The 16,525-nt window shown below is 41.9% G+C and overlaps 13 protein-coding genes and 22 non-coding genes across 35 annotated transcripts, besides 3 other annotated features; 9 read left to right on the top strand and 26 right to left on the bottom strand. All coding sequences in view use genetic code 2, as the record gives it.

The window, feature by feature from the left end:
• Positions 1-897: a D loop (control region).
• trnP(TGG) lies at positions 898-966 on the top strand. The gene has a single exon. It is a non-coding gene; the product is annotated as a tRNA-Pro (tRNA).
• Positions 967-1,037, bottom strand: trnT(TGT). The gene has a single exon. It is a non-coding gene; the product is annotated as a tRNA-Thr (tRNA).
• CYTB (cytochrome b) lies at positions 1,038-2,175 on the bottom strand. Its single transcript has one exon. A coding segment is annotated over exon 1 (1,138 nt).
• A 2-nt stretch (positions 2,176-2,177) lies between these two features.
• trnE(TTC) lies at positions 2,178-2,246 on the top strand. Its single transcript has one exon. It is a non-coding gene; the product is annotated as a tRNA-Glu (tRNA).
• ND6 (NADH dehydrogenase subunit 6) lies at positions 2,247-2,762 on the top strand. Its single transcript has one exon. It carries the CDS (start codon positions 2,247-2,249, stop codon positions 2,760-2,762), a length of 516 nt encoding a protein of 171 aa, YP_009040686.1.
• Positions 2,759-4,585, bottom strand: ND5 (NADH dehydrogenase subunit 5). Its single transcript has one exon. The coding sequence runs from the start codon at positions 4,583-4,585 to the stop codon at positions 2,759-2,761; it is 1,827 nt and encodes a 608-aa protein (YP_009040685.1).
• trnL(TAG) lies at positions 4,586-4,658 on the bottom strand. Its single transcript has one exon. It is a non-coding gene; the product is annotated as a tRNA-Leu (tRNA).
• A 6-nt stretch (positions 4,659-4,664) lies between these two features.
• Positions 4,665-4,732, bottom strand: trnS(GCT). Its single transcript has one exon. It is a non-coding gene; the product is annotated as a tRNA-Ser (tRNA).
• On the bottom strand, positions 4,733-4,802 carry trnH(GTG). The gene has a single exon. It is a non-coding gene; the product is annotated as a tRNA-His (tRNA).
• Positions 4,803-6,183, bottom strand: ND4 (NADH dehydrogenase subunit 4). The gene has a single exon. A coding segment is annotated over exon 1 (1,381 nt).
• ND4L (NADH dehydrogenase subunit 4L) lies at positions 6,177-6,473 on the bottom strand. Its single transcript has one exon. It carries the CDS (start codon positions 6,471-6,473, stop codon positions 6,177-6,179), a length of 297 nt encoding a protein of 98 aa, YP_009040683.1.
• On the bottom strand, positions 6,474-6,543 carry trnR(TCG). Its single transcript has one exon. It is a non-coding gene; the product is annotated as a tRNA-Arg (tRNA).
• On the bottom strand, positions 6,544-6,892 carry ND3 (NADH dehydrogenase subunit 3). Its single transcript has one exon. A coding segment is annotated over exon 1 (349 nt).
• Positions 6,893-6,965, bottom strand: trnG(TCC). The gene has a single exon. It is a non-coding gene; the product is annotated as a tRNA-Gly (tRNA).
• Positions 6,966-7,749, bottom strand: COX3 (cytochrome c oxidase subunit III). Its single transcript has one exon. A coding segment is annotated over exon 1 (784 nt).
• ATP6 (ATP synthase F0 subunit 6) lies at positions 7,749-8,432 on the bottom strand. Its single transcript has one exon. The coding sequence runs from the start codon at positions 8,430-8,432 to the stop codon at positions 7,749-7,751; it is 684 nt and encodes a 227-aa protein (YP_009040680.1).
• ATP8 (ATP synthase F0 subunit 8) lies at positions 8,423-8,590 on the bottom strand. Its single transcript has one exon. The coding sequence runs from the start codon at positions 8,588-8,590 to the stop codon at positions 8,423-8,425; it is 168 nt and encodes a 55-aa protein (YP_009040679.1).
• Position 8,591: 1 nt separating this feature from the next.
• Positions 8,592-8,665, bottom strand: trnK(TTT). Its single transcript has one exon. It is a non-coding gene; the product is annotated as a tRNA-Lys (tRNA).
• COX2 (cytochrome c oxidase subunit II) lies at positions 8,666-9,356 on the bottom strand. The gene has a single exon. A coding segment is annotated over exon 1 (691 nt).
• Positions 9,357-9,370: 14 nt separating this feature from the next.
• trnD(GTC) lies at positions 9,371-9,443 on the bottom strand. The gene has a single exon. It is a non-coding gene; the product is annotated as a tRNA-Asp (tRNA).
• A 4-nt stretch (positions 9,444-9,447) lies between these two features.
• trnS(TGC) lies at positions 9,448-9,518 on the top strand. Its single transcript has one exon. It is a non-coding gene; the product is annotated as a tRNA-Ser (tRNA).
• Positions 9,519-11,069, bottom strand: COX1 (cytochrome c oxidase subunit I). Its single transcript has one exon. The coding sequence runs from the start codon at positions 11,067-11,069 to the stop codon at positions 9,519-9,521; it is 1,551 nt and encodes a 516-aa protein (YP_009040677.1).
• Position 11,070: 1 nt separating this feature from the next.
• On the top strand, positions 11,071-11,138 carry trnY(GTA). Its single transcript has one exon. It is a non-coding gene; the product is annotated as a tRNA-Tyr (tRNA).
• Positions 11,139-11,140: 2 nt separating this feature from the next.
• Positions 11,141-11,206, top strand: trnC(GCA). The gene has a single exon. It is a non-coding gene; the product is annotated as a tRNA-Cys (tRNA).
• A 30-nt stretch (positions 11,207-11,236) lies between these two features.
• trnN(GTT) lies at positions 11,237-11,309 on the top strand. The gene has a single exon. It is a non-coding gene; the product is annotated as a tRNA-Asn (tRNA).
• A 1-nt stretch (position 11,310) lies between these two features.
• On the top strand, positions 11,311-11,379 carry trnA(TGC). The gene has a single exon. It is a non-coding gene; the product is annotated as a tRNA-Ala (tRNA).
• Positions 11,380-11,382: 3 nt separating this feature from the next.
• Positions 11,383-11,453, bottom strand: trnW(TCA). Its single transcript has one exon. It is a non-coding gene; the product is annotated as a tRNA-Trp (tRNA).
• ND2 (NADH dehydrogenase subunit 2) lies at positions 11,454-12,498 on the bottom strand. Its single transcript has one exon. A coding segment is annotated over exon 1 (1,045 nt).
• trnM(CAT) lies at positions 12,499-12,568 on the bottom strand. Its single transcript has one exon. It is a non-coding gene; the product is annotated as a tRNA-Met (tRNA).
• On the top strand, positions 12,568-12,639 carry trnQ(TTG). Its single transcript has one exon. It is a non-coding gene; the product is annotated as a tRNA-Gln (tRNA).
• Positions 12,639-12,709, bottom strand: trnI(GAT). Its single transcript has one exon. It is a non-coding gene; the product is annotated as a tRNA-Ile (tRNA).
• A 1-nt stretch (position 12,710) lies between these two features.
• Positions 12,711-13,682, bottom strand: ND1 (NADH dehydrogenase subunit 1). Its single transcript has one exon. It carries the CDS (start codon positions 13,680-13,682, stop codon positions 12,711-12,713), a length of 972 nt encoding a protein of 323 aa, YP_009040675.1.
• trnL(TAA) lies at positions 13,683-13,757 on the bottom strand. The gene has a single exon. It is a non-coding gene; the product is annotated as a tRNA-Leu (tRNA).
• Positions 13,758-15,427, bottom strand: an rRNA (l-rRNA).
• On the bottom strand, positions 15,428-15,499 carry trnV(TAC). Its single transcript has one exon. It is a non-coding gene; the product is annotated as a tRNA-Val (tRNA).
• Positions 15,499-16,455, bottom strand: an rRNA (s-rRNA).
• Positions 16,456-16,525, bottom strand: trnF(GAA). The gene has a single exon. It is a non-coding gene; the product is annotated as a tRNA-Phe (tRNA).

Below are 16,525 nucleotides of genomic sequence, written 5' to 3'. Positions count from 1 at the left end.
TATATAATGTGGTGTAAATTTATAACACTATATATCAACACATAGTGAAACTAGTTGACGTGTCGATCGGGCCCAACCTGGTTTAGGGGTTTAACAGGATTAATTGGGATTCGTTGGACGTTGGGGGTAGGGGGGGTTTACCGCGCGCGGGTGTCGTAGATCACCGGGGGGCAAATATTGGGATTTAATGTGGATTCTAGATATATTATGCTCTTGAATGTCGGGGATGCAAGTTTCCAGGTATGACATTAAACCATGCATGATAAATTTAACTGCATTAATGGACTACGTCCAGGGGGGTTGAATGTCTACATGAAATTGCCAAATGAAAGAGACCCGAAAAAAAAAATCCCCATGCCTTTAAATGAATGCCTTGGCATGGGGGGTTTTTGCTAATGAGTGGTCCCACCAATAACTTATGCCAGGTAAGTTCATTAATTAGTGGGAACCTCTATTTGTGTCCCTGAAATAGGAACCAGATGCCAGTAATAGTTCATATTGTGAAACCCCCAAGACTATTGTCCCTGACCCTATCAAGGACCGTGTGCATTAAGGTATTGTGGGTTGGTGGTCTCTTACTACATTAATTAATTGTAGGATAAAGACGTAGTTAGTCGGGCAGAAAATTATTGGACATTACAGTTGTACGAAGTAGGCAATTTCTTTTATCCGTATAGGAGTTCATGTGTATTATTCAATAATTGTCTTGTGCTCGAATACTTTTAATCTCATGTTGGTGGCAACAATGTTTTTATTTAATTGTCTTTGGAGGGTAGATTTGAATGTTTTAAACCATAATGTAATATTATGCATAATATGTACTACACCATAGTGTTGTGTTATGCATATTATGCACTATACCATAGTGATGGATCATATGTCCACATTAGTTTGTTACAGAAAATAGTTTAGTTTAGAATCCTAGCTTTGGGAGTTAGGGGTGGGAGTTAAAATCTCTCTTTTCTGGCGCTAGGAAGGATTTTAACCTTCGGTCTCCGGATTACAAAACCGGCGCTTTGTGGCTAAGCTACTAGAGCAGTTGAAATTTAGGAGTTTGTTTTCTAATAGGCCTATTAGTGGGTTTAGGAATAGGAATAGTGCGAAGTATAGTACTGAAGCAATTTGTCCAATGATGACGAATGGGTGTTCTACTGGTATTCCGCCAATTCAAGTTAGGATTGCTACGTCTGCCACTAGTGTTCAGAATATTAGCTGGGCTAGGGGGCGGAAGGTGAGTCCTTGCTGTTTAGAGGTGTGTAGAAGTGGCACCACCATGAGTACTAGAATTGAAAGTAATAATGCTAATACACCGCCTAGTTTATTGGGGATTGATCGGAGGATGGCGTATGCAAATAGGAAATATCATTCTGGTTTAATGTGTGGCGGGGTGACTAGTGGGTTGGCGGGGGTGAAGTTTTCTGGGTCTCCTAATAGGTTGGGTGAGAATAATGCTAAGGATGCTAGGGCTGTAATTAGTAGGATGAACCCTAGGACATCTTTGTATGAGAAGTATGGGTGAAATGTAATTTTGTCTGCGTCGGAGTTAAGGCCTAGTGGGTTGTTGGATCCGGTTTCGTGTAGGAATAGTGCATGTATTAGTGTGGCGGCTACGATTGCGAATGGTAGTAGGAAGTGAAATGCGAAGAATCGGGTTAGTGTTGCGTTATCTACTGAAAAGCCCCCTCAGATTCATTGAACTAGTATGTCTCCTACGTATGGGACTGCTGATAATAAATTTGTAATTACGGTAGCACCTCAAAATGACATTTGTCCCCATGGTAGGACATATCCAACGAAAGCTGTTATTATTACAAGGAGTAGAAGGACTACTCCGATATTTCAGGTTTCTTTATACAGGTAGGAGCCATAATAAAGTCCTCGGCCAATGTGGAGGTAGATACAGATGAAGAAGAAAGAGGCTCCGTTGGCGTGAAGGTTTCGGATAATTCAACCGTAGTTTACGTCTCGGCAGATGTGGGCTACGGATGAGAAGGCGGTGGAGATGTCGGAGGTATAGTGTATGGCCAGAAATAGGCCGGTTAGGATTTGTATTATTAAACATAATAGTAGGAGGGAGCCGAAGTTTCATCAGGCGGAAATGTTGGATGGGGCGGGGAGATCAATTAGTGCGTCGTTAACAATTTTGAATAAAGGGTGGGTTTTACGGATGACCATGTGTTCTTGTAGTTGAATTACAACGGTGGTTTTTCAAGTCATTAGTCCTGGTTAAAGTCCTGGTAAGAATTATGATATATTTTTTCGATTTATTGTTATTAAGTTTAGTGGTTGGGTTGGTTGGAGTTGCTTCTAATCCTGCACCATATTTTGCGGCTTTAGGGCTGGCAGTGGCTGCTGGGGTTGGGTGCGGGGTGCTGGTTGGTCATGGTGGGTCATTAATTGGTCTAATATTATTTTTAATTTATTTGGGGGGAATATTAGTGGTGTTTGCATATTCGGCTGCTTTGGCAGCTGAGCCTTTTCCTGAAACGTGGGGGGCGGGGTCAGTTAAGGTTTATGTTTTAATGTACTTATTAGGGGTAGGTGCAGCGTTGTGGTGGTTTTGAAGCGGCTATGGAGGCTGAGTTGTGGTAGATGAATTTAAGGAATTTTTTGTAGTGCGGGGGGATATTGGTGGGGTTTCTTTAATGTATTCTGTTGGGGGTGGTATGTTAGTTACGTGTGCGTGGGTTTTATTATTATGTCTTTTTGTGGTATTGGAGTTAACTCGTGGGTTGAGTCGGGGAGCACTTCGGGCCGTTTAGAGTGAGGAGATGAGGGCGATAACTAGGGCTGTGGAGATTAAGTAGAAAGTTAGGTAGATTTTGATGATGTTGGTATCAGTTTTGTCAAAGAGTGTTGAGAAATAGTGGTGTAGTGGGTGTAGGCCTTTTGGTCCAATTTCTAATCATTGGCGGTCAAATTTGGTGGATTGTTTGCCTAGTACTAGGTTTAATTTAGGTATTGTGCGGTGGATAATAGGAGGGAAAAAGCCGAGCATGTTGGAGAAGTTGTGGAGTTTAAGGGTTGGGGTAATTTTAATTTGTTTGGAGGTAGCTGTAGCTAATGCTAGGGCAATAATAAGACCAAGGATTGTGACTATTAATGCTGCTAGTTTAAGGGACAGAGGTATGGTTATTGTAGCGGTTTTGGTTGGTAAGAAGTTAAGAGTAATAATTAATCCTGCGATAATGCTTCCTCAGGCTAGGCGTTCAATGGGGGCAGTCACTGCCTGGTGGTTTTCATTGATTGGGGGTAGGGCGGGGAATCGGGGGGAGCCCATGGTTACGAAGAAAATTACTCGTAAGCTATAGACTGCAGTGAAGGATGTTGCAATTAGGGTTAAGGCTAGGGCGCAGGCATTTAGATGGGAGGTATTGAGGGCTTCAATAATGGCGTCTTTTGAGAAGAAGCCTGCTAGGAAGGGTATACCTGTGAGTGCGAGGCTTCCAATGGTTAAACAGGATGTAGTGAATGGTATTAGTTTGTGTAGGCCCCCTATTTTGCGGATGTCTTGTTCATCGTTTAGGCTGTGGATAATTGATCCGGAGCAAAGGAAAAGCATAGCTTTGAAGAAAGCGTGGGTGCAGATATGTAAGAAGGCTAGTTGTGGTTGGTTTAGGCCAATTGTGACTATTATTAGGCCTAGTTGGCTGGATGTTGAAAATGCTACGATTTTTTTGATGTCGTTTTGGGTTAGGGCACAGGTGGCGGTGAACAGGGTTGTTAGAGCTCCTAAGCATAAACATGTAGTTAGGGCCAGTTGATTATTTTCTATTAGGGGATGTAGTCGAATGAGTAGAAAAATACCTGCAACAACTATTGTGCTAGAGTGGAGTAGTGCTGAAACTGGGGTTGGGCCTTCTATGGCTGAGGGGAGTCAAGGGTGTAATCCGAATTGGGCTGATTTTCCTGTGGCGGCCAAGATTAGTCCGAGTAGTGGGAGAGTTATGTCGAAGTTTTTTGATAGCAGGAAAATTTGTGGGATTTCTCATGAGTTTAGGTTTGTTGCAATTCAGGCAATTGCTAAAATTAGTCCAATATCACCGACTCGGTTATAAATTACGGCTTGGAGAGCGGCTGTGTTGGCATCGGCTCGTCCATGTCATCAGCCAATTAGTAGAAAAGATATAATTCCGACACCTTCTCATCCAATAAATAGTTGAAATAAGTTGTTGGCGGTAACTAGCATAATTATTGCTACTAAAAATAGTAGTAAGTACTTGAAGAATCGATTTAGATATGGATCTGAATGTATATATCATGATGCAAATTCTAGGATGGATCATGTTACGTAAAGAGCTACTGGGGTGAAGATTAGTGAGTAGTGGTCAAATTTAAAGCTGATATTAATATCAAAGTTTATGATATTTATTCAGTTTCAGGTAGTGATAACGGTTTCTGTTCCCTGGTCAAGGAAAATAATTAGTGGAATGATGTTAATGAAAAATGCGGTACTTACAGCGGTTTTTACATACTTAAGGGCCCAGTTTTGGTTTAAGGGGTTTGGATTTAGTGTTGTGATAAGGGGTCACATAAGGATTGCTAAGGTTAATAGTAGGGTAGTAGTTATAATAGTGTTTACCATAGCTGCTACTTGGAGTTGCACCAAGAGTTTTTGGTTCCTAAGACCAACGGATGAACTATTATCCTTTAGGAGCGGCTGGTGAATGAGCCATGGAGTTTAACCATGGAAATAGGGATTAGCAATCCTTACTGCCATCGGGCCTCTTTCGGTGGATAAGAGGAGTTTAACCTCTATTTTTAGAACCACAATCTAATGTTTTGTGTTAAACTATATCTACAATATCATCAGCCTCATATGATTTCGGGCTTCATAATGAGTAGAATAACGGGGAGTAGGTGGAGAACTATGAGGAGGTGCTCTCGTGTATGATATGGTTGTAAATTAATGATGTGTTTTGGGACTGGGCCTCGTTGTGTTATTAGGAATAAGTATAAGGAGTAGGCTGCAGTGATTAGTGTTCCGGCTCCAGTTAAAATTAGGGTTCAGGGGGATCAGTTAAATATTGCTGTGATAATTACTAGCTCTCCTATTAGATTGGGTAGAGGAGGAAGTGCTAGGTTTGCTAGATTAGAGATAAATCATCATGTGGCTGTGAGTGGAAAGATGATTTGTAGGCCGCGGGCGAGGATCATTGTTCGGCTGTGGGTTCGTTCATATATTGTGTTTGCTAGACAGAATAGGGCGGATGAAACTAGTCCGTGGGCAATTATTAATACTAATGCTCCGGTAAATCCTCATGGGGTTTGAATTAGGATTCCTCCTGCTACTAAACCTATGTGGCTTACGGATGAGTAAGCGATTAATGATTTTAAATCTGTTTGTCGTAAACAAATTGAGCCGGTTATAATAATTCCTCATAGGGCAAGGGCCATAATTGGGTAGATAAGATCTTTGGATAGTGGGTCTAACATAATTATTATGCGCATTATGCCATAGCCTCCTAGTTTTAGGAGAATTGCTGCTAGTACTATGGAACCTGCTACTGGGGCTTCAACGTGGGCTTTTGGTAATCATAGGTGGACTCCGTATAGGGGTATTTTTACTAGGAATGCAATTAAACATCCGGCCCATCAGATTTTGTCTCCTCATGAATTGAGGTTTAGTGGTTGGGAGTATTGAATGGTTAATATTGAAAGAGTGCCTATATTTTGGTGTAGTAAGAGGAGGGCTACTAATAGGGGGAGCGAGCCTGCTAAGGTGTAAAATAAGAAGTAGGTTCCGGCGCTGAGGCGTTCGGCCTGATTTCCTCAACGGGTAATAATAATCAGAGTTGGGATTAAGGTTGCTTCGAATATGATATAAAATATAATGATTTCGGTGGCTCCAAATGCTATAATTAGAAAAGTTTGTAGGGAGGTTAGGAGGGTAATATAGATTCGTTGTCGGCTGATTGGTTCTGTTTTAACATGATTTTGACTGGCAAGGATTATTAGTGGCAGTAATCAGCAGGTTAGGATTAGTAGCGGCATTGAAAGGGGGTCAATACCCATATAGAGATTAGACATGGTTCAACCTGTTTCTGATGATCATTTAATTCAGGTAAGGCTAATTAGGGCAATAATTAGGCTTTGGAGTGTCGTGGTGGTTCAGAGTCATTTTGAGGGTGTTAGTCAAATGGTTGGGAAAAGCATAATTGTTGGAATTAAGATTTTTAGCATTGTAATAAGTTTAGGGCTTGTAGTCGGTCTGTGCCGTGGGTTCGGGCTGTGGCAACTAATAGTGCTAGACCTGCACTAGCTTCGCATGCTGAAAAAGCTAGTAGGAGAATAGGAGCGGCAGAAAAAGCAGTTGATTCTAGTTGTAGTATTCAGAGTGCTAAGGCTATAAATAGGGAGAGTATTATTCCTTCTAGACATAGAAGGGCTGATATAAGGTGGGTTCGATGGAATGCTAGGCCTGTTAAACCTAAAGTAAATGCTGAGGTGAAGCTGAAGTAAACTGGTGTCATAAGGAAATCACGGATTTTAACCGTGGTTTTCTGAGCCGAAATCAGAGGTCTTTAATTGGACTAATTTCCTATTCAGCCCATTCTAGGCCCCCTTGAATTCATTCATAAATTAAGCCCAGTGTAAGTAGAATTAGTACGGTTGCGGCTCATAGGAGTGTGTAGGATGGGTCAGGTAGTTGGTTGCCTCAAGGTAGTGGGAGTAGGAGAGCAATTTCTAGATCGAACAGTAAAAATAAAATAGCGACTAGGAAGAAGCGTAGGGAAAATGGTAGTCGTGCAGATCCTAGTGGGTCAAAGCCACATTCGTAAGGGGATAGCTTTTCTGCATCTGGGTTTATTTGGGGTAATCAGAATGACACTACAGCTAAGACAATTGAGAGGGCTGCAGAGATAATTAATATAATTATAATTAAGTTCATTATCTTTCCTTGGATTTTAACCAAGACTAGGTGATTGGAAGTCACTCGTACTAACTTTGGATACTAGAAAGATATGAGCCTCATCAGTAAATAGAGACATATAGGAATAATCATACAACATCTACGAAATGTCAATATCAGGCAGCTGCTTCAAACCCAAAGTGATGTTCTGATGTAAAATGATATCGGACTTGTCGGAAGAAACAGACAGCAAGGAAAGATGAGCCAATAATAACATGGAGTCCGTGGAAACCTGTCGCTACGAAGAAGGTAGAGCCGTATACACCATCTGCAATGGTGAAAGGGGCTTCATAATATTCTATGGCTTGTAGGGCAGTGAAATATAGGCCTAGGAGGATTGTAAGAGCTAGTGATTGAATTGCTTGTTTTCGGGCTCCTTCTATCAGGCTGTGGTGAGCTCAGGTTACTGTTACACCAGATGCTAGGAGGACGGCGGTGTTAAGTAGAGGCACTTCGAATGGGTCAAGTGTTGTAATACCTGTTGGTGGTCAACATCCTCCAAGTTCTGGGGTAGGGGCAAGGCTAGAGTGGTAAAAGGCTCAAAAGAATCCTAAGAAGAAGAATACTTCTGAGGTAATAAATAAGATTATACCATATCGTAGACCTTTTTGTACAGGGGGCGTATGATGTCCTTGGAAGGTTCCCTCTCGGATAATGTCCCGTCATCATTGGAGTATTGTGAGTAGAAGCAGGATTAATCCTAAGGTTATTAATGTTGTAGAGTGGAAGTGGAATCAGATTGCTAAACCTGATGTTATTAGAAGAGCAGCTACTGCACCGGTAAGGGGCCATGGGCTAGGGTCGACCATATGATATGCATGTGCTTGGTGGGCCATTAGACGTTTTCTTGTAGATATAGGCTTAATAATAAAACAAAGACGTAAGCTTGAATTACAGCTACTGCTACCTCTAATAGGGTTAATAATACTAATAAAATGGCAGTTAATGCTGCTACTGATGTTATTATTGGTACTAGTGTAATTGTTGCGGTTGAGATTAGTTGAATTAATAGGTGACCAGCTGTTAAATTTGCTGTTAGTCGAACGCCTAGTGCTAGAGGTCGGATAAATAGGCTAATTGTTTCGATAATAATTAGGATTGGAATTAAAGGGACGGGGGTGCCTTCTGGTAGAAGGTGTCCTAGCGCTGCTGTGGGCTGGTTTCGTAGTCCAATAATAACTGTTGCTAACCAAAGCGGTACAGCTAGGCCTATATTTAATGATAGTTGGGTGGTTGGTGTAAATGTATATGGTAATAGTCCTAAAATGTTAAGTGTGAGAATGAAAATTATTAGTGAGGTTAAAATTATAGCTCATTTGTGTCCTCCTTTATTTAGCGGTATTAGTAGTTGATATGTAAAAGTTTTAATAAATCAATTTTGGAGGGATACTAGACGGTTGGCTTGATAACGATTAGTTGGGGTTGGTACTAGGACTCATGGAAGAGTAAGTGCAATGGCAATTAGAGGAATACCAAGGTATGTGGGGCTCATAAATTGATCAAATAGGTTTAGTGCCATGGTCAGTTTCAGGTGTCTGATTTAAGTTTTTCGGCGCTTAGTGCTGTGACTTCATTTATAAATGTGTGGTTTAGAACTTTATTTGGAATTACTGTTAGGAAAATTAATCACGAGAATACAAGGATTGCAAATCATGGGGCGGGGTTTAATTGTGGCATATCACTAGGGGTGGTTGGGAGTCACCAATCTTTAGCTTAAAAGGCTAACGCTAATCCCTGTTCAGCTTCCTAATGAGGCGTCTTCAAGTATAAGGGAGGATCAGTTTTCAAAATGTTCTAGTGGGACGGCTTCTACAACAATTGGTATAAAGCTGTGATTGGCGCCACAAATTTCAGAACATTGTCCATAGAACACCCCTGGTCGGGATGTGATGAAAGATGTTTGATTTAGTCGTCCTGGTACAGCGTCTATTTTAATTCCTAGTGCTGGGAGGGCTCATGAGTGTAGGACGTCTTCAGCTGATACTAGGACTCGAATTGGGGATTCTATTGGGACCACTATTCGGTGGTCTGTTTCAAGTAGTCGGAATTGACCGGGGGCCAGGTCTTGTGTTGGAACCATATATGAGTCGAAAGCTAAATTTTCGTAGTCTGTGTATTCGTAGCTTCAGTATCATTGGTGTCCCATGGCTTTTACAGTTAAGTGTGGGTCGTTTACTTCGTCTATTAGATAAAGAATACGAAGTGAGGGGAGAGCAATTAAAATTAAAATTACTGCTGGTAGAATTGTTCAGACAATTTCGATTTCTTGTGAATCTAAAATGTATTTGTTGGTAAGTTTAGTAGTAACTATAACTACAATAATATATAATACTAGGGTGCTAATTAGGAAAACAATTATTAAAGCGTGGTCGTGGAAGTGGAGAAGTTCTTCTATTACAGGGGAGGCCGCGTCTTGGAATCCTAGTTGTGAGGGATGTGCCATTGAGCTGTGAAGCTTAAGATACGCAGGATTTTAACCTACAATTTTGTCTTGACAAGGCAATGTAATGTTCGGTTTTACTAGTATCTTATAAAAGAAAGTGACAGAGCGGTTATGTGACTGGATTGCAACTAGTTTATGGGGGTTCGATTCCTTCCTTTCTCGTTAGTTTGATTGCACTTGCACGAAGGCCGGCTCTTCAAATGTATGATATGGGGGAGGGCAGCCGTGTAATCATTCCACATTTGTGGCTGTTAGTTCGACTGATAAAACTTCTCGTTTAGCAGTGAAGGCCTCTCATAGAATGTAGAGGAATATTACGACTGCTACAAGTGAAATTAATGAGCCAATAGATGAGATAATATTTCAGAGTGAGTAGGCGTCTGGGTAATCTGAGTATCGTCGTGGCATACCAGCTAGGCCTAGGAAGTGTTGGGGGAAGAAGGTGAGGTTAACACCTACAAATATTGTGCCGAAATGAATTTTTGTTCAAGTATCATGTATTGTATAGCCTGTAAATAATGGGAATCAGTGGACGAAGGCTCCTATGATGGCAAATACGGCACCCATTGATAGGACGTAGTGAAAGTGGGCTACTACATAATATGTGTCGTGGAGTACGATATCTAGGGATGAGTTGGAGAGTACAATTCCGGTAAGTCCGCCTACTGTAAATAAGAAGATAAAGCCGAGGGCCCATAATATTGGGGTTTCTCATTTAATAGAGCCTCCGTGCAGGGTAGCGAGTCAGCTAAATACTTTAACACCTGTTGGGATCGCAATGATTATTGTTGCAGATGTAAAATATGCTCGGGTATCTACGTCCATTCCTACTGTAAATATGTGGTGGGCCCAAACAATGAAGCCTAAGAGGCCAATGGCCATTATAGCTCAAACCATACCCATATAGCCAAAAGGTTCTTTTTTTCCGGCGTAATATGCGACAATGTGTGAGATTATACCAAATCCTGGGAGAATTAAAATATATACTTCTGGGTGACCAAAGAATCAAAAGAGGTGTTGATATAGAATTGGGTCCCCTCCCCGTGCTGGATCGAAGAATGTGGTGTTCAGGTTTCGGTCAGTTAGTAATATTGTGATACCAGCTGCCAGGACAGGCAGAGAAAGTAATAGGAGTACAGCTGTAATTAGGACGGCCCACACAAATAAGGGTGTTTGGTATTGGGAAATAGCTGGAGGTTTCATATTAATAATAGTTGTAATAAAATTAATAGCCCCCAAAATAGATGATACACCTGCAAGATGCAGTGAGAAGATAGTTAAATCTACAGAGGCACCTGCATGTGCAAGATTGCCAGCGAGCGGGGGATATACAGTTCATCCTGTTCCTGCGCCTGCTTCAACACCAGACGAGGCTAATAGTAGAAGGAAAGAGGGTGGGAGTAATCAGAAGCTCATATTGTTCATTCGTGGAAATGCCATATCTGGTGCTCCAATCATTAATGGTACAAGTCAGTTTCCGAAGCCTCCAATTATAATTGGTATTACTATAAAGAAAATTATGATAAAGGCGTGAGCAGTTACAATAACATTGTAAATTTGATCGTCGCCTAGGAGGGCACCGGGTTGGGCTAGTTCTGCCCGGATTAGTAAGCTAAGGGCTGTACCAACTATTCCGGCTCAGGCACCAAATACTAGGTAAAGGGTGCCAATGTCTTTATGATTAGTTGAGAAGAATCAGTGTGTGATCGTCACAGGTAGGATGGCCGAAGGTAAGGCGGTGGATTGTAAGTCCAAAATAAAGGTTTAAACCTTTTCCTATCAGTAGTCTTGTGGTGTATAACACGTCGGATTGCAAATCCGAAGAAGCAGGCTATCACCTGCCGGGGCTTTCCCCGCCTTTTATAAGCAGGCGGGGAAAGTAGATGAATGCTCGCTGGTTTGAGCGTCTAGCTGTTAACTAGGAGTTTGTAGGATCGAGGCCTTCTCATCTAGGAAGGCTTTAGCTTAATTAAAGTGTCTGAGTTGCATTCAGAAGATGTGGGATAGAGTCCTGCAAGTCTTAGTTCAGAGACTAGGAGATTTTCACTCCTACTTAAAGCTTTGAAGGCTTTTGGTCTGGTGTTATCCTAAGTCTCTAGCTTATTAGTGCTTGGGCTAGCGGGGTTAGTGGCAGGAGTAGTAGGGTTATTGTTGTTGAAATGGCTAGAGGAATTATGTTTTGTGTGTTGTGTAGGCGTCATGGGGTTAGAGAATTGTTTGTGTTGGGGGAGGTTGTGAGGGTTATTGAGTAGCATAGTCGTAGGTAGAAGTATAGGCTCAGTAGTGCGCTTAATGCTATTATTGTTGCGGTTAATGGTAAATTTTGTGTGGTTAGTTCTTGTATAATTAATCATTTTGGCATAAAACCTGTTAGGGGTGGGAGTCCGCCTAAGGATAGTAGGGCAAGGGCGGCGATGGTCGTGATGGTTGGTGTTTTGGCCCAGCTTATGGCTAATGTGTTGATTTTTGTGGAGTGTAGCAGTTTGAATGTTAGAAATGTTGCTGATGTTATAATGATATATGTAGTGAGGGCGAGGATGGTTAGTTCTGGTTTAAACTGTACAATTACAATTATTCATCCAAGATGGGCAATTGATGAGTAGGCTAGGATTTTTCGTAGTTGGGTTTGATTTAAGCCGCCTCAGCCGCCAATAAAAACTGATAGTAGTCCTAGTGCGGTTAATAGTTGTGGGTGTGTATAGGGGGCAACTTGAATAATTAGTGCAAATGGTGCTAATTTTTGTCAAGTAGCCATGATTAGTCCGGTGGTTAAGTCCAAGCCTTGCATGACGGGTGGTATTCAGAAGTGGGTTGGAGCTAGACCTACTTTTAGTGCTAATGCTATTATTGTCAGTGTGGTGGCAACTGGGTGTGTTAGGCAGTAGATATTTCATTCTCCTGTTGCTCAGGCGTTAATAGTGCTTGCGAATAAAATGGTTGCTGCTGCAGCAGCTTGGGCTAAGAAGTATTTGGTGGTGGCTTCTACTGCGCGGGGGTGGTGGTGTTGTGCTATTAATGGTAAAATTGCTAGTGTGTTAATTTCAAGACCTATTCAAGCTAATAGTCAGTGGGAGCTTATGAATGTTAGGGTTGTTCCTAGGCCTAAACTTGATAGTAAGATTGTAAGGACGTAGGGGCTCATTGGTAAGAGAAGGATTTTAACCTACATTTTTGGGGTATGGGCCCAAAAGCTTAATTTAGCTGATCTTACTAGAAAATGGTGTAGTGGAAACACTTGGAGTTTTGATCTCCAGAATATGGGTTCGAGTCCCTTTTTTCTAAAGAGCTGGGAGGATTTTAGCCTCCATAAGTCACTCTATCAAAGTGGTCCTTGGGCATTCGGGCACAGCTCCATTATAGTTGCGGGGGAAGCCCTGCAAATGCGATTGGTAGTGCGACGTGTCATAGGATAAGGGCTAAGGTTAGTGGTAGGAAGTTTTTTCATACAAGGTGTATTAGTTGATCATATCGGAATCGTGGGTATGATGCACGTACTCATAAAAATAATATAGACAGTAGTGCGGCTTTTGTTATAATATTAATTGAGATTAGTTCGGGGAATATATTGTGGGCTGCGCCGAGAAATAAAATGGTGGATAGTGTATTTATTAATAGGATGTTGGCGTATTCGGCCAGGAAGAACAGGGCGAAGGGTCCTCCGGCGTATTCTACATTAAATCCTGAAACTAATTCTGATTCTCCTTCTGTTAAGTCGAATGGGGCCCGATTTGTTTCTGCTAGGGTAGAAATATATCATATAGTGGCTAGTGGTCAGGCTGGGATGAGTAGTCATATTGTTTCTTGGGTTGTGTTAAATATTTGGAGGGTGAAGCCTCCGGTGAAAACGATAACGGAAAGTAGAATTAGTCCTAAACTGACTTCGTATGAAACGGTTTGAGCGACTGCTCGTAGGGCTCCAATTAAGGCATATTTGGAATTGGAAGCTCATCCTGAGCCCAGGATGGAGTAGACAGCTAGGCTTGAGATGGATAAAATAAATAGTATACCCAGGTTAAGGTCAATTAAGGGGTGTGGAAATGGTATTGGTGCTCATAGTAGGAGGGCTAGTGTTAAGGCTAGGACAGGGGTGGCGAGAAATAGGAATGGAGAGGATGTTGATGGGCGTACTGGTTCTTTAATAAATAGTTTAACGCCGTCTGCAATTGGTTGTAAAAGCCCGTATGGGCCGACGATATTTGGACCTTTACGTAGTTGCATATATCCTAATACTTTTCGTTCGACTAATGTCAGAAAGGCGACTGCTAGTAGTACTGGTACGATGTAGGCTAATGGACTAATAAGATAAATGATTAGGAGGGATATCATAATTAAGAGGAGGATTTGAACCTCCGGGTGAAAGGGCTTAGGCCTTTTGCAATTACCGGGCTCTGCCATCTTAATAATCTTATCTTGATGCTGGGTTTTGCTCTCCCTTTATTTAATTTAGTTGATTTCATTAAGTAGAGGTGGGGCGTACTTTTAGTATGGGCCCCCTTTTTCCGGTCCTTTCGTACTAGGAAAAATAGCGTTATAGATAGAAACTGACCTGGATTGCTCCGGTCTGAACTCAGATCACGTAGGACTTTAATCGTTGAACAAACGAACCCTTAATAGCGGCTGCACCATTAGGATGTCCTGATCCAACATCGAGGTCGTAAACCCCCTTGTCGATATGGACTCTTGAAGGGGATTGCGCTGTTATCCCTAGGGTAACTTGGTCCGTTGATCGGTAAATTACCGGATCTTGATGGTCAGATATTCTGCGACTTAGAAATGTCTTTCTTAGTTTTAGGGGTGGCCCCATTCCGCATGGGAGCTTTGTTGTCTCCCGTGGTCGCCCCAACCGAAGATAGGGATCAGTTGCTATTTAGTTTAATTTGTTTAGTGATTCTTGACATAGTTGATCTAACATCTTAAGCTCCAAAGGGTCTTCTCGTCTTATACAGGTATGCCCGCTTCTGCACGGGCAGATCAATTTCATTGATTTGAAGGGGGAGACAGTTAAGCCCTCGTTCCACCATTCATACAGGTCTTCATTTAAAAGACAAGTGATTGCGCTACCTTCGCACGGTCAAAATACCGCGGCCGTTTAACTTGTCACTGGGCAGGCAAGACCTCCTATACATTGATTTTTGCAGGAGGCGATGTTTTTGGTAAACAGGCGAGGCTTATATTTGCCGAGTTCCTTCCTCTTCTTTTAATCTTTCCTATATGCCTTCCGGTGTGGGGTTAACGATTAGATTATGTGAATATTTCTTGATATTTAATATAACCATATTACCCTCTTTGGTTGGGTTCGATAATTACTAGTGGTTAGTCCGATCTAGTGTACACGTAGGCTAGGAGAAAGTATTTCTTTCTTATTACTCATTTTAGCAGTATTTCTTCCATGTTGGCATGGAGTGGCCTAATAATATTAGGGGTTTTAGATGTAATATTTAAATAATAAATTTATGTTCTGCCAGAGCTTTAACGCTTTCTGTTCAGATGGCTGCTTTTAGGCCCACTGGAGCAGTTTATTTTGTTTAATATAATCTTTAACCTCCTGGTGAGATTGTATTCTGTTTCAGAGGAGCTGTACCTCCTTTGACTAACTCTTGCATGTTTCTTTTATTCGTATAGTTTTGAAGTTTGTGATATAAGGAGTGCAAGGCTGAACTTCTATTCATTTCTTAGGCAACCAGCTATAACTAGGTTCGGTAGATCTATCACCTCTACTCGGAGATCACCCCACTCTTTTGCCACAGAGACGGGTTAGCCCTAATTGATAGGCAGTCTCGGAGTAGCTCACCTAGTTTCGGGGTTTTGAACTAAAGTACACTTTGCTCAGGGGGACTAGCTAAATCATGATGCAAAAGGTACGAGAGTTAATCTCTGCTTTGTTGTGCTTTAATGATTTGTTTCATTTCTCTTTCAGCGTTCCCTTGCGGTACTTTTTCTGTAGCTTTGGAATGGTGCCTTTTCTGTCTCACATACTTGGGCGGTAGAATGTTTTAATTTATGTCATTGTGGTTGTGTAAAGGTTTTTAATGTTGTGATGATAATTTTAGTAGTTAAGCTAGCTGTATAGCTCAGGGCGATCCAACTTGCATGGATGTCTTCTCGGTGTAAGGGAGATGCTTAACTGTCTCAGCCACGCCCTGATTATTCCAAGTGCACCTTCCGGTACACTTACCATGTTACGACTTGCCTCCCCGTGTTTATGGTTGATTTATTATGAATTAATTAAAAGAGAAATATGAGGGGAGAGTGACGGGCGGTGTGTGCGCGTCTCAGAGCCTAATTCAAAGGTACGCTCTATTTGCTTTTTACTACTAAATCCACCTTCTGACACCTGATTTCAAGGTGTCGTTCGTAGTATTCTATGTATAGAAAATGTAGCCCATTTCTTTCCACTTCGTACGCTACACCTCGACCTGACGTTTTTGGGTGGGCCCATTTTGCTTACTATTAAACCTTCACAGGGTAAGCTGACGACGGCGGTATATAGGCGGAAAAAACAAGAAGTGATGAGGTTTAACGGGGGTTATCGGTTCTAGAACAGGCTCCTCTAGGTGGGTCTGAGACACCGCCAAGTCCTTTGGGTTTTAAGCTGTGCTCGTAGTACCCGGGCGGATGTGTGTGTAAGGTCACATCTAGGTTTAGGGCTAAGCATAGTGGGGTATCTAATCCCAGTTTGTTTCTTAGCTTTCGTGGGGTCAGGTTAATTTGTTTAAAGCTACTTTCGTGGTTGGTCTTCGTGTCCTCAGAATGCGTATGACGACTTGGAGGGTCTTTAGCTTTATTTATTTTTTCCCATAACCACCCTTTACGCCGCACCTATCAACTGGGGTCTTTCGTATAACCGCGGTGGCTGGCACGAATTTTACCGGCCCTTTTAACTCTGACTAAGTCAAGTTTTCACTTATGGCTTAATATTTATTACTGCTGAAGTCCCTTGGGGGTGTGGCGTAGCAAGGCGTCATGGGCAAATGTTAATTGTGCCTGATACCTGCTCCTCGTCCTCGGGTAGAGGATTAAGGGCATTCTCACAGGGGTGCGGATACTTGCATGTATAAATGGAGTTAAAGCTGATAGTAAAGTCAGGACCAAACCTTTGTGCTTATGGAACTTTCCTAGGGTTCGTCTTAACATCTTCAGTGTTATGCTTTGATTTAAGCTACATTAGC

Source organism: Hemibagrus wyckioides, mitochondrion (assembly GCF_019097595.1).
Source record: "Hemibagrus wyckioides mitochondrion, complete genome".
Classification (NCBI taxonomy): Eukaryota; Metazoa; Chordata; class Actinopteri; order Siluriformes; family Bagridae; genus Hemibagrus; species Hemibagrus wyckioides.
The sequence above is the reverse complement of the archived record's forward strand: the minus strand, read 5'-3'. Positions and strand labels throughout refer to the sequence as shown.